This window comes from Cajanus cajan, chromosome 6, assembly GCF_000230855.2.
Source record: "Cajanus cajan strain Asha chromosome 6, NIPB_CcT2T_4, whole genome shotgun sequence".
NCBI lineage: Eukaryota > Viridiplantae > Streptophyta > Magnoliopsida > Fabales > Fabaceae > Cajanus > Cajanus cajan.
This window is the reverse complement of record NC_138522.1, coordinates 34,650,470-34,665,648: the sequence shown is the minus strand read 5'-3', so window position 1 is coordinate 34,665,648 and position 15,179 is coordinate 34,650,470. Positions and strand designations below refer to the sequence as shown.

General features: G+C 37.3%; 1 protein-coding gene across 2 annotated transcripts; it reads left to right on the top strand.

The window, feature by feature from the left end:
• The first annotated feature begins 2,879 nt into the window (after positions 1-2,879).
• On the top strand, positions 2,880-5,324 carry LOC109792597 (ABC transporter A family protein). 2 transcript variants are annotated; one of them, XM_083076952.1, is made up of 3 exons: positions 2,880-3,089; positions 4,938-5,047; positions 5,181-5,324. In XM_083076952.1, exons 1-2 carry the CDS (start codon positions 2,967-2,969, stop codon positions 5,031-5,033), a joined length of 219 nt encoding a protein of 72 aa, XP_082933078.1. In that variant the 5' UTR covers positions 2,880-2,966; the 3' UTR covers positions 5,034-5,047; positions 5,181-5,324. The 2 variants fall into 2 exon arrangements, with proteins under 2 accessions (XP_082933078.1, XP_020207605.1); XM_020352016.3 differs by having other exon boundaries at positions 2,884-3,089; positions 4,938-5,324.
• Positions 5,325-15,179: the final 9,855 nt, after the last annotated feature.

Genomic DNA, 15,179 nt, shown 5'->3' with positions numbered 1-15,179 from the left:
GTAACTTAGTTGCCTTTCAACAATAACTTCCAAGGAAGTTACAAGGAGCATTAAAACTCCTTTAATCTATCTCCTTTTTCTTCACTATTTGAATGAAATTGTGCAAACCTCCTAAATCATTTCAAACCTCTTCTTCTCATGGTCTCCCTTTCAAATCTTTTATTCTTTTCCACTACCATTCGATTCTCACTCTTTTCTCATTTAATCATGACTTCAAAGAAACCCAGTGTTCTTGACAAGGGAAAGAGGCCAATATCCTCTGAATACAGTACTTCATCAAGTAGCGATGAAGTTCAGAAATTGGGCACACCTCCAAGGGATACTCGGGTGGTCTTTAGACCTCTTCAAGGAATGTTTGTTAAGCATTTAGTGGTAAGAACCTTAAAAGGAAAGAGGGACGATAACTAATCTGTTTAGAGACAAAAGTATGGTGAATGATTTCAATAAACTTTGGAAGGACAAGAGTGTTGTTTATGGTAAGATAGCTGATTTGAAAGGTATAAAAAATGTTGGGTGGAACTTGGATTGCTTCATTAAAATGCAAGGATGGATGGACTTCCTTAATTTTCAAGGATTTGTATATCCTAGGTTGGTTAGAGGATTTTATGCAGGGGCTGAAGTAGATGAAGAAACTTGTATAATCTTGGTGAATTTGAAAGGACATGATATACTCCTTACTATGGAATATCTAGGAGAGATTCTAGGTCTACCTAATGATGGGTTGGAACTATGGTCCAATTGGTATGAGACAAGCTTCTAAAAAGAAAGTTATTAAGAAGTTGCTTGAAAAAGGGAGAGAAAAAACTGAAGTCCTCTAACTTGAAATCCTTTGGAAGGATTATAATAATATGTGTTTGCATTTGCTACTCCCTAGGGCAAGGACTTTTCAAGAAGTAACTGATCAGGATCTTCTGATCATTTACTGCATGTGGAAGCAAATAATGATATGTCTTCCTTACATGATTTTGCAACACATGATCAAAGCTATTGGACCATCCAAGGTAACTACATTTGTACCATATGGGATGATTTTGACTAGAATCTTTGAGCACTTCAAGATGCCTTTGAGTTATGAAAGTGTTGATTCTTTGATTCTTGATTGGAATGCTCAAAATTTGCTAAAGATGAGATTGAAGCCTCACCCTAAAATGTCCAAATAATGAAAATGGTCAGACGATGGAGATGATGACTAGAAGAAAGAGAATGATAAGAAGAGAAAGAAAAAGGATGATGTGCCTACTTCATATGTCCTTGCTTCCTCCTCTCTAGAGCTTTCTAAGAGGATAACAAACTAGTTGAAAATGGGAAAAAGATTTAAGCTTAAGGCTGGGAAGAACTATGTTCCTTCCCAAGTGTCTATTTCTACTTGTTTGTGTATTGGAAATCCAACAGGTGTTGGTGGTTGTATTTAAAGTAGTTGTTCTTGATTATAGTAGAGAAATTCATAGTGTGTGTGGGGACTAGATGTAACCCAAGTTTGGGTGAACCAAGATAAATCACAATGTGAAATCTCTCTTATCCTTATTCTTATATATGTTTAAATTACTTTAAGTTGCTCATATTTATTGGTACATGATTATGGCATATCATACTACGTTTATAAACAAATAGAAAGCATTTTCAAATACCTCAAAAGCACAAACTTCTAAGAAGCTATTTTATAGAGAAATTGCTTGGAAGAAAAATTAATTTTTTAAATCTTCAAAAGCATTAACTTTTGAACATCAATTTGATAAAAAGAAATTCAAATTTTAAGATAACCGTAATTCAATCTCCTTTCTTATTGGCTAACATTTATTTCAAGATTTTCTATTTCTTGATTTTGTATGAATATGAATATAAAACATTTAAATATAGTGAAAATGTAAAAAAAATATTAATAATTTTTATATTGTAAAATTATTTATTTAATTATATTTTTAATTATATATATATATATAAGAAGGTTGAAATGACACCAATGTAACTTTTACTAAGTATTACACTGCTCAATAATTTTATATTAAATGTGAATTTTATAAATCTAACTGTTAGATTGAAAGTTCCTTACTCTTAAATCATATATACAAAATTTTATTTTAATTCAAGATGATTTGATACTTTATTCTTATAAAACAAAATTGACGTAATATATACATTTAAAAATATAATAAAATATTAACATTTTGATTACCTTCAAGTTGTTGTTTAATTTTAACAAAATTTGATATAAACATATAAAATGATATAAAGTTATAATTTAACGATTGGATTTACCAAATTCACATTTAATATAAAATTATTGAGTGGTATAATACTTAGTAAAGATTATACCAATATCATTTGAACCCTCCTTATATATATATATATATATATATATATATATATATATATATATATATATATATATATATATATATATATATATATATATATATATTTATTATATCATATAAATAAATATATTTGTCTATCAAACATAATAAACTTTTTTTTATATAAATTTAAGCTCAATTTTTAAACAATATTTTTTCAAAAATTTAAATATGATATTTTTATTAAATAGGTCAAATTTTAAATAAATTGAGTTATAGTATTTTTTCTAAAATCTAACCTACTTCCAGTCATAATTATTCTTTAATATAAAATAATTATCTTAACTATAACCCTTAAAAATCAATTATTTCTTAATTTTTATGTGAATTCAATCCAAATGAACCTTAAAGTTCACGTGTTGGAGAAAAGAATGGCCAATGCTATTCAAAAACAAATTTTATACTTTAATAATATTAGTCTTTTGACAATATTTTTTTAATTTAATAAATTTATTTTAAAAATATATATTATATAAGAGCATTTTAATTGAAACGACGTCGCTGATGTAAACACTTGAGACGGGGTCGTTTTAGCAGCATCGTTGAAAGGGGTTATTCGCTCGGAGGCTGGAAAAGAGAGACAGAGAGAGAAGAAAGTTGGGGAAAGAAAAAATGGGGTATGTGCTGAGAGTGAGATTGGCATCGTTTTTCACAGGTGCTGCAACGGCGTCGTTTTTGGGTCTCTACATCCTCCACCGGGATTACAAGGTTGCGCACCAATCCTTTACTCAACAGGTACACGCGAATATCCACATAACTTATTATTATTATTTTGATAATTTTAAATATTCTTCTCAAAGATTTATGTTTTTGTTCCCTAATCATGTCTTTTGCGAGAACTGTTAATTGAAAGAATTTAGGGGTAATTAGATTAGCTTTTTGGAATTTTGGTTAGAAAGAGGGTTAAAGCTGAATTGATTATGATGATTGTTGAAATTGATAGATTAGATTAGAAATGCCACAATATATGTAAGATGTTGCAATTGGTTAGGGCTTTTATTTGGATATCTTCCCGTGTTTTTGCTATGTTACTGTCTTCAGCAGTGGTTATATTATGGCAATGCTGTGTTGTGGCTGATTTTGAAAGCTATTCTGCTGATCTAGAGGGAAGGTGTCCCTTTAGTTCTTATAATTTAGATGTGTGGGTGTGCTCTTTTGATTGATGGAGTGAGGACTGTGCAGAGGTAGATTGACTGCCTTACTTCCTGACCCTGCTTTTGAATTTTTGTTAATGGATCGTTTGGTCGAATTGAGAGGAGAAAAGGGAAAATAAAATCCTTCATTGTTGGTTAGAGGGGCAAAACATGAAACGGAGGGATTTTAGCCTCATTGTTTTCTCCCTCCTCTCCCTTCATAACTTCTGAACCATACAAGGGATTTTTATCAAATCACTCCCCTCCTACCAATTAGTATGTTAATGTTGTGAATGAGTTGGAAGAGTCATTGGGCCTATTTGAGTAAACTTCTCCATAACATTTTTAGGAGAGAAAAATAAGAAGGAAAAATGAAGTAAACTTTTTCATATATTAAAATTAACTTCTGCATAAGCTAATTTATAGAAACTCTCTCCAATTAGTTTTTTCAAAATCTTATTTTTAAATCATGCATAAGCTAGCTGTGTCTGGAGTTTGGATAATGGAGAGGTAGTCACGGACTCATGGTATTCTGATAGTTGATAGAATTCTTATGTTTTCCTGTTTAATATAATCAACTCATACTTGTGATATCTACATATATTTATTTATTTTGAGCTTGCTTTTAATTAGTTTAGTGAATAAATTTAACACTGCTCTTGCTGTTGGCTGTACAAGTATTTTCCTCCCTGCCTTGGCCTGTTTCTCCCTTGCCTTTTTTAAAATATTATTATGGTCATATAAAATTCTTTCACTCACGTTGCTTCATAGTTCTGTAAACAAATATTTCTCCTTGTTTTGCTATCCAAAAGACCTACTCATGTTCTCTAGCACATTCCCCTTCATTTGGACCCAGCATTTTCCCGTCTTACCTTCTTGGCTATATGCAAACTGGTCTTATCAATAGTGACTTAGTCTTGTTTGTTGGAGAAATGGAATGAGCAAAATTTTCTTGTGTTGCTTGTAAGGGACTTTAAAATTAAATAGAGGATGAATCTAATTAAATAATCCATATATTGTTTTCTTATATTTTTGGGTTATGACTTATGAGTGTCAAATGCAATGCTCTTGTTGTATTCAATATAGTTTTGAAGGCCTGTGGAACTTTTGTTTGAATGAGGGGGATGCAATGGGAGTTGCAGACTAGCATCATGATTTATTATTGTTGTCTCCAAATGAATGTCTGCTCTCTCTCATGGTGTAAAATTTATGTTCATTGTCAATTAAGAAAATAATTTTGGTTTTCTTTACTAATTGTTCATATTGGGTGTGAAATATGTTTTTGCTGCCAATTTTTTTGGGGTTTCACTTTGAATCTCTAATCCAAATTACATTTACTCATCGACGGAGCCATATTGTTCAATGCTTTTTTGGAGAGGTGGTGCATTTATCACTTCCTCCATCCAAATTGCTTCTCCATTTGATGAATGAACTTCCATTTCTTTTCCAGATGAATGATCTGCACCAATCACTAGAAAGTCGAATTTCTTCCTTGGAAAAACTGAAACAAACGGAAACTTCAGAACAGGTTGAAGCAACAGAATAAGAGTTTGGACTGAGGTATCCATTGTGGAAAAAATTGATTCTATGTACTCACTATGAAAAGTTACTTTTAGTTGTTTGTTTCCTAAGGAATAAGTTTAAATTGACTCATTTTATGGCACTCCATCTGACTTAACTTTTTCATCTGAAGTGTACGGATCAGTTGTGTCACAGAATGTAGTTTGGATTATTTTTGGCTAAGAGCATTTACCTTTCACCGCGGTTATGCGTGGTAAGTAATGGATATTTGGGTTCCTTTTTAAATATGAAAATTGTATGTTCTTTATTATTTCTATTGAAGGCACATGGCTTAAAAATTAAAAAAAAATATGTTTCTTTACAGCAGAATATTTAGTTTAAGAGTTTAATTTCCATGTAGCGAAATTATTTTACATCATCAACTAATTAGAAATTACCCATTGTATAATAACAGTTTTATCTTATAAATGGATGACACTGTAAATAATCATTGCATTGATGAAGTATTTTAATTAAATTATAGTATTTAAATATGCTTATGGAACATATAATTATCATTTTTTTAGGATTTTATAAAAAAATAATTCATTTTTAGTTTTGCATATAACAAAAATGAAGTGGTATGATTTTTGTAATCTTTAAGCATTAAAAACGTAAATTTTTTTTTTATAAGGACTGAATATATGAAGTTATGGTGGATTGATTTAAATCATTAAAGTATTAATTAAATTGTCCCTTAGATTTTTGTTTTTTGAAAAAAAGATGGGTTTAATTGTTATCCATCATTTTAATTATATGATCATTCAATTTTATTTTAGGTTTTTTGTTTGAACAATTAGATATATTGGATTGAATTTTACATGCATGGATCGGATGAATTATAAATAAACGAGTTATTTTGCCATACATACCAACTACTTATATTCCCACAAAACCCGTTCTCTCTTAAAAAAAAAAAAAAAAAAGTTCTTTCATTTCATTGATTTGTCATTTTAGAATAATTTTTTCTTTAATTCGTAAGAATTATAATGATAGTAATAGGGTTAAAATTAAAACTTTGCGTATGCCATTCGATTGTCAGTATTGCTCTTTTTAAAATATAGTTATATCCTTTTCATCCAAATTTCATTAAATCATAAGCATTTGAATACAACAAATTCTCATGTTTGCTTCCCTTCTCTCACCCACAAAATGAATGAGGAAAAAAAAAAAGAACTTCACCTTAGATTTAGCAAATGTTGGGACCTGGCGTCATCTTTGATCACAAATCCAACCATGACCATGGTCCGGTTATATAACTCACACATGAAGAAAAAAAAAATTATAATCAAGCACAACCATCAAGAAGACCAAAACCATGCAAAATGAAAATTACGTTTGCAACAACTATACTCTTAAAGCTCTACCAGGCCTTGGCTAAGGTTAACATCTTAACCATCTGGCTCAAGCTCAAGTTCAGAATGCAGCAGTATTGAACTCACCAACAAGTACCAGTATTCAGCATCTATACTACCCAAATAGTATTTCCAAAACGTGTAGAATAATGCCAATCTGACATGTTCCTAATTATACAACTTTTAGAGGTTGATATGGTAATGCTCATGTTCCCAACTCATCAATGCAAATGGATCATATCTCTAATTTGACCTTCACAAATTTAAAATAGAATAATGCATACAAAGTATAAAAAAAAAATATTAAATATTTTTTTTAAAAGTATCATGTAATTCAAATGGAAAAGTATATATACCAGAGAATGCCCAAATGATCAAGTCGGTCGTGTCGGCCGGCCGACGTATGATCGACCCCCTCGATCTGGTCGACCAATGATGATGAAAATGCCTAGTAGAAGTGGTTGATATCTTCATCCAAGGTCCATCTCACGTCCAATCTAGCCTTGAGGTTGAAAGATCTTCACGGAAGCAATGGAGGTTCAAGCTTTTAATGCTTGAAGAAACAACCATGGAGGTTCGGTTTCTCCTTTGGAGGAGAAGAAGAAGTGAAGCACCAAGACACAAAGGAAGGAATCCTTTGTGAAGGAACTTAAGGAGAAGGTGTTCTTCTTGGTTTTGTGACTCTTAAGGGAGAGAGAAATTTCTGAAAATTAATCTCATAAATGTTCAAAAGTGATTACAAAGGTAGAAAAGGAAGGCTTATATAGATTATGGAAGCTTGTGGAGCAAGTTAAACTAACCATGGTTCAAGAGAATCATTGTTGGCTTAACTTGACTGTCCACCATGGTTTAGGAGGCTTGTGGAGCAAGCTTCTAACTTAGAAGCTTGGGAAGCAAGCTAAGTTAGAAGCTTGTAGCACAAGCTTCCCAAAGGTGCAAGCTACAAGCAATTCCGACCAAGGTTGGTCTAGGCGGCCAAGGTGCTTGATTCCATGATTTTTCAATTCCAAAAAGTTGGAATTGGTCTAGTTTGGTTCCCCAAATGATGGTAGAACCTAGCTAAATCAATTCCTTGAAAAATATGGAACAAAACAAACCTAATATGTAAAATTTGGTCTAGGCTCAACTCGGACCCAATTACTAGTGGCACCCTCATCCCTTACTAAATGTCACCCCACTTCTATTACTGAAAATAAAAAAATAAATGACCCTTAATACAAGGTCAAATGGCGCAAAAGTCTCCAAGTAACATACCCTAAATTTACAATAGAATACCCTATAAAGAAAGAAATAAAGTACCTTACAAATACAAAGGCAAAAATGAACCTATATAAGAACTACTATGTACAAATGAGTTAGGCCTTCTCTTCAAGATGTGATGGCCCATGTGAAGAGTAGCTTGGGCTTAGAGAGTCCACTAACTTCTAAGTTAGCCATTCCTTCTTGTATGCTCCTAGCCATAGCTTTAGTGATTGGGCCCTTGGCCCATGGTCCATTAGATGAGGTTGGCAAGCTCGGCCATCGTGAATCCCAATTGCATACTAAAGCAAGATTATTTTACCTAATACATTGGTTTAATCCCCTAAATTTACGGGGGTCATTCCCTAATTACGGCCCATATACAACTAGTATAAATAGACCTTCAACAAGGTACATAATTCAATTCAACTACTGCATTTAATACGTAGATCCCTTATTGACTTGAGCATCGGAGTGTGATGAAGCTCCTATATGGCAAGCTCCTTGACCGAATTGAAAGGAATTCTCAAGCTTGAACCGAGAGGATCTTCAAGGCCGAAACTAGCTTGGAGAATTAATGTTGATTCAAGGATGCTAGCAATTCCGGAAAGAACTCCTAAAGCTCCAAAGAGGAAGGCTCAAGGAGATTAGAAGAAGAGAGTTCTTCTTGAAGAGAGAAGAGTGGCTTTCGGTGGGGGATTCAAACTAGAAGAAATGAATCTCATATATGCCAAAAGTGGAGATTACAGGGATCCTAAGAGATTTATAGGCTTTAGGAAATGTGATTGAGAAGCTACTAGACCAAGAGTTAATATTAAACCATGGTATGGTTAATATTAACCCTTGGCGCCAAAAGGAATTTGTGCCGTCCAGGTCGAAATCCGACCTGCACCTCTATTCGGCAGTAGGGCGACCATGCCTACTCGGCACTAACCCGACCGAGGGCTCAGCACAGACCTAGTCGATCATGACTCGACTCGACCTGGGGGACTCGATTCCTCTCGCCTATAAGGACTAAGGAGACTACTCGGCATTAACCCGACTGGGTCCTCTGCGCGGACCCAGTCGGTCAGAACCCGACTAGACTTATCCCCTTTAACCTCGCGCCATCAAGATAAGAACGGTTAGGGAAATCCCTTTATTCTCGGGGCCCAAGAGGCCCATGAATGACGTACCATAAAACCCAAAACCCTAGAGTTGAGAAAGCAGATTACACTTTTGAATGCTCTGGCTTTGAGGCTTGACCTAGGTAGAAACCCTAGTCCACCCCTTGGCTGGAACATTTTGGCGCCCACCGTGGGGCTACGGTAAAACTTTTCCTACGCCCCAAGAAATACAAAAAACCTACACTATACTATGGCGAGAGGCGGCACATCCAACCACGACAACAACACCCTACCATGGAGGAGATGATGGCGTTGATCAATGGCTTGAAAGAGGAGCGCGACCCCGAGAGAGAGAAGGAGAGGAAGTTTCCCGCACAAAAACAGAGTGGGCTCTGTGTTTTCGTCAGTGTAAGGTCTTGCACCGTTGGATCGAGCTGATTTTTGGACTGTAGGTTCCAGAAATGTGGTTCTTCATTCTGACCGTTCGGATTATTAACCGGAGGCCTGGTTTGGGAGAAAACAGCTTCATATCAGTAGGTGAAAGTGTTCCAGCACAAAAACAGAGTGGGCTCTGTGTTTTCGTCGGTGTAAGGTCTTGCACCGTTGGATCGAGCTGATTTTTGGACTGTAGGTTCCAGAAATGTGGTTCTTCATTCTGACCGTTCGGATTATTAACCGGAGCCCTGGTTTGGGAGAAAACAGCTTCATATCAGTAGGTGAAAGTGTTCCAGCACAAAACAGAGCTGGTACTGTGTTCTAATCGGTGTGAAGTCGTTCACCGTTGGATCGGGCTGATTTTTGGACTATAGGTTCAGGAAGTGAGGTTCTTCATTCTGACCGTTCGGATCGTCAATATGAGGTCTGGTTTGTCAAAGAACAGCTTCGTATCAGCAGGTGGAACCGTTTGACGGAAAACAGGATCCTAGTCAACATCTAATGGACTTTCGTGCTCAGATGTTAATTCGTGGAGGAAGCATGGGAGTCTGCTGCGAGGGTTTTATGCTACAAAGGTTTTTAACGAGGTAACATCAAATAATAAAAATCGTTATTTTCAAATTGATTGACTCGCAGGAAAACTCGTGATTGTCGGCAAAAGTCCGGCTGGGCGAGTATAAATAACTCGAAGACCAAACTCGTGATTGTCGGCAAAAGTCCGGCTGGGCGAGTATAAATAACTCGAAGACAAACTTGTGATTGATCGGTAAAAATCCGACTGGGCGAGTATAAATAACTCGAAGACAAACTCGTGATTGATCGGCAAAAGTCCGACTGAGCGAGTATAAATAACTCGAAGACAAACTCGTGATTGATCGGTAAAAATCCGACTGGGCGAGTATAAATAACTCGAAGACCAAACTCGTGATTGTCGGCAAAAGTCCGGCTGGGCGAGTATAAATAACTCGAAGACCAGACTCGTGATTGTCGGCAAAAGTCTGGCTGGGCGAGTATAAATAACTCGAAGACAAACTCGTGATTGATCGGTAAAAATCCGACTGGGCGAGTATAAATAACTCGAAGACAAACTCGTGATTGATCGGTAAAAATTCGACTGGGCGAGTATAAATAACTCGAAGACAAACTCGTGATTGATCGGAAAAAGTCCGACTGGGCGAGTATAAATAACTCGAAGACAAACTCGTGATTGATCGGTAAAAATCCGACTGGGCGAGTATAAATAACTCGAAGACAAACTCGTGATTGTCGGCAAAAGTCCTACTGGGCGAGTATAAATAACTCGAAGACCAAACTCGTGATTGTCGGCAAAAGTCCGACTGGGCGAGTATAAATAATTCGAAGACAAAATATTAAACGACCCTACTACACAAAATGTATTCCGATCTAGTTCTAGCAACGAACTTCAACTTTTAGATAAATCCCTAGTCGATTTTTGGACGACTAGATGTTTTGATATTCATTTTTAACTTAGAAAATTTTTTGGCATCTTTCTAGTCGGTATTTGGACGACTAGATGCTTTGAAATTCAATTTTTAACTTAGAAAAAATTGTGGCATTTCTGGTCAGTATTTGGCCGACTAGTGACATTGAGATTCAATTTTTAGACAAATAAAAAATTCCTCGTTCGTTAGGGTCGGAATTAGGACGACACGTTTTGCAACACTACAATTTATATATATAACTTGTAAGAACGAGTATATAAGAACAGCCAGCCATGAAGTTATGTGAAAGAAAAAGATACCTCTTTTAGGGCTCCGGAAAACCACGGTCCCACGTGACGACTTGATTCTCGGCGTTCTCTCGACACCTATTCCCGGCCCATGGCCGTGGAGGCTGCACCGTCTAGATCAAAATCTGACTTGATCTTCTACTCGAACAATACCCGACCAGGTTACCCGGCTACAAGCCTTCTCGCCTTACAGGCTCAAGGCTGGAAGGCAAGTGTACCGTCCAGGCCGAAATCCGACTTGACCTTCTGCTCGGACAATACCCGACCAGGCCGCCCGGTTACAAGCCTTCTCGCCTTACAGGCTCAAGGCTGGAAGGCAAGTGTACTGTCCAGGTTAAAATTCGATTAGGTTTTCTTCTCGGGTATTTCCCGACTATCGTATCAGGCCACAAGCCCTTTCGCCTTCTCGGCTCAGGGCTGGAAGGCAAGTGTGCCGTCCAGGTCGAAATCCGACCTGCACCTCTATTCGGAAGTAGGCGACCATGCCTACTCGGCACTAACCCGACCGAGGGCTCAGCACAGACCTAGTCGGTCATGACTCGACTCGACCTGGGGGACTCGATTCCTCTCGCCTATAAGGACTAAGGAGACTACTCGGCATTAACCCGACTGGGTCCTCTGCGCGGACCCAGTCGGTCAGAACTCGACTAGACTTATCCCCTTTAACCTCACGCCATCAAGATAAGAACGGTTAGGGAAATCCCTTTATTCTCGGGGCCCAAGAGGCCCATGAACGACGTACCATAAAACCCAAAACCCTAGAGTTGAGAAAGCAGATTACACTTTTGAATGCTCTGGCTTTGAGGCTTGACCTAGGCAGAAACCCTAGTCCACCCCTTGGCTGGAACAGAATTCAAATTTGAATTTCAAATTTGAATTCTTCCTTGCTTGACGGCACCAAATCCGGAGCCACATGGTGAGTTGAATGTTCATGTGATTTAAGTCTCATTTAGGGTGGATTTGAGTCACACCATGTGCGCCTTCTCACATGGCCCGTCACATGGTCCAAATCCAACCTAAATGATAGAAACATGCCAAGGCCAAGGAATCTAAGAGGTGATACTTTAAAAGAACCAAGAGGAATGAGATGATTTTGAAGACCTTTTCTTATATTGTATATAAACTTGTACATATTTCCTTTGTATAGGCTTATTTTTTCCTTTGTATTTGTGAGGCACTTTATTTCCTTTTATTAGTCATTGTATATTATTTTTAGGGTGGGTTACTTGGAGACTTTAACTCCATTCAACCTCATCTTTTGATACACTCATTTTCTATTTTTTCAGTAGTAGAAGTGGGGTGACATTTAGCAATGCTTGAGGGTGTGACTAGTAATTGGGCCAGAATTGGGCCTAGGCAAAATTTTACATATTGGACTCATTTTGCTCCTAATTTTTCATAGATTTGATTTAGTTAGGTCTCATCATTTTTGGATGAACCTAACTAAACCAAATCAAACATTTTTGAAAATAATTCATGGAGTCAAAATGACCAAGGCCGCCTAGCTCCCATCCATGGCCGAAATTGCTTTCACACTTGGAAGCTTTGAGAAGCTTGTGCTACAAGCTTCTCCTTAGCTTGCTTCCCAAGCAAGCTAAGTGAGAAGCTTGCTCCACAAGCCTCTTAACTAGCTTGGATGGTCAAGCCAACCAAACCATGGTTCACTTGAACCATGGTTAAGGTTAGCTTGTTCTATAAGCTACCTACTTCTATAAATTTGTAAACCTTTCATTTTCCCTCACTTTGGATGAATGAAATCAGAATTTCTAAAAGAATTCTCTCTTCTCAAAGTCTCAAAACCGTGGAGAACAAGTTCTCCCTAGTTCCTTCACAAAGGTTTCCACCTTTGTGCCTTGGAGCCTCCATCTTCTACTTCTTCAAGGAGTAACTGAGCACTCCTTAGTGCTTCTTCACCATTGGAGCTTCTTTAAAGGTGATTCTTCATCATTGGCGTGTCTAACCTCAAGAGAAGAAAGGGATTGAAGGTGGAACTTGAAGAATCATCAACCGTTCTTCAAGCTTGTTCCATCACTAAATGTACCTTAAATTACATGAAACTCAAATTCACATGTAATGAATCATAAATGGCCTAATTACATGGCCGAAAATTACACCTAACCTAAATGACCCAAAATACAAGGTCCAAGAAAGTTCAAGCCCATTGGGCCTAAACCTAAACTACTTTTAGGTTATAGCCCAACTAAAAAGAACTATGGGCTTTTCTTTAGCACTAACCCATTCTTCATGTATCCTCTTGGCCATTGTCCTAGTAGTTGGGCCCTTGGCTCATGGGCCTGTCGCAACCCAAAAATTTCCGATCTTGCGACCTATGGTTTAGACATCCTTTTAAAGATCTCATCAATTAAGGAATGCCCGGACACCATACTAATCCTTAATTAATGGTTTTGAAAATAGGTTCATGGAGTCGCCACCAATGTTTTACTCAAAACATTGGAAAAAGAAATGGTTTTTAAAAGTCCAATAATGGCCTTGATAACCAGAATTGGGTTCGGGGGTCGGTTACGTGTAGGGAAGGTATTAAGCACCCCTGCAACGCCCTAAATCGGTATCCTATGATGAAAATAACGTAATAAGAATTAATAATTTAAATATTTAATCCCCTTTATTAATGATTATTTACATGAAAACTAAATTACACGATGAACCCAAAGATATCTACATGATTGCGTTTATTATAGCAATATATGAAATAAAAGAAGAGAAAGATAGAACAAGAGATTAATGAGTAATACCTCGTAGCAAGCTTTATTAGATCTTCAACTATGGAGATTTTAGGTGTTTTGCAGCAACCTTTCACACTACAATATGCCTCACAAAATTCAAGAAATACAATAGGAAAGAGAGAAATTTCGAGCTCTAAGGAGTCTTGGACAAAATTTTTGAGGCCTTGAGAACTGTGCCCAAGCTGTCTATTTATAGGCATCATAAAGGTTTCCAGAACGGCTCGTTCCAAAATCGGAACGGCCCATTCTAGATCCGAACGTTGTGTGTTAATCACGTACCTGAGAACGATCCGTTCTAAACTGAGAACGGCCCGTTCCGGAGTTGAGATTAACACTATGTTCCCTTACTTAGAACGACCCGTTCCAAACTAAGTTTTTAGGCCTTTTTAATAGTTTGGAACGACCCATTCTGGTTTAGGAACGGCCCGTTCCAGACCAAGTTTTTTTAGGCCTTTTAATTGGTTTGGAACGGCCCGTTTTGGTCTGGAACGGCCCGTTCCAACCAAGAGTCATTAAGCCTTTTAGGTGGCTCGGAACGGCCCGTTCCGGGGCCACTAAAACCAGTTGTTTTGGGCTTTCGACCCTCTGATGTCCTATCTTGTTATTTTCCTGCTTTGGGAGTTTTTTTCCTTAATAATAGACGTCCATTTCTTTGTTTGTATGCCCCCCGGATGAAATTGGGTGTCTACAGCTTCCCCTCTTTACTTGTCCTTTGGAATACCCGTAAAGACGTAAACATTTCGTCCGGGTCTTCTCTTTGTCTCTTTGTGTGACGCTTCTACATTGCTTTCCTTGGATAGGTGTATTTGCTCGAATCATTACCTTTTAGAGCAGCTGAGTTTTGGGTTGCATACTCTATGGGGTAACAAGGGTGACAAACTATACACCTGATCTTCAGTCTTCGAGTAGATGCTCCATTGTTTTCTTGTGATAGTGAAGCAAAAATTCGAAACATCTAGATGTAGATGCTTCCTGTTGCTTCTACTTGTCTCATGTAGTGAATTCTTTTATTTGTGAGCTTGTTAAAGAGGGAGTATATTTTGAGCTCAGCCTCTCCAAGCTGGACTGAAATTTAGGGCTTCAGTCGGCCCACTGGTGGGAGCTCGACAGCGGTCCCAATTTTGACTTTGAGGAACTCGGTGATACCCTCGTTGTCATTCACTGATTTGAGAGGCTCGACGGTGACTCTCGATCAAGTTGGACTGATTTTAAGGCTTCATCCGGCCTATGGTGGGAGCTCGACAGCAATCCCTATTTTTTACATCAAGGAACTCGGTGGTATCCTCGTTGTTGATTAATGATTTGAGAGGCTCGACGACAACTCTCGATCAAGCTGTGCTGATTTTTAAGGCTTTGACCTTTGGTGAGAGCTCGACGGTGGTCCCAGTTTTGACTTCGAGGAACTCGACGGTGCCCTCGCTGTCGTTCTTGATCTAAGAGGCTCGACGAAGGCTCTTCACTCAAGATGGACTGATTTTAAGGCTTCAATCGGCCTATGGTGGG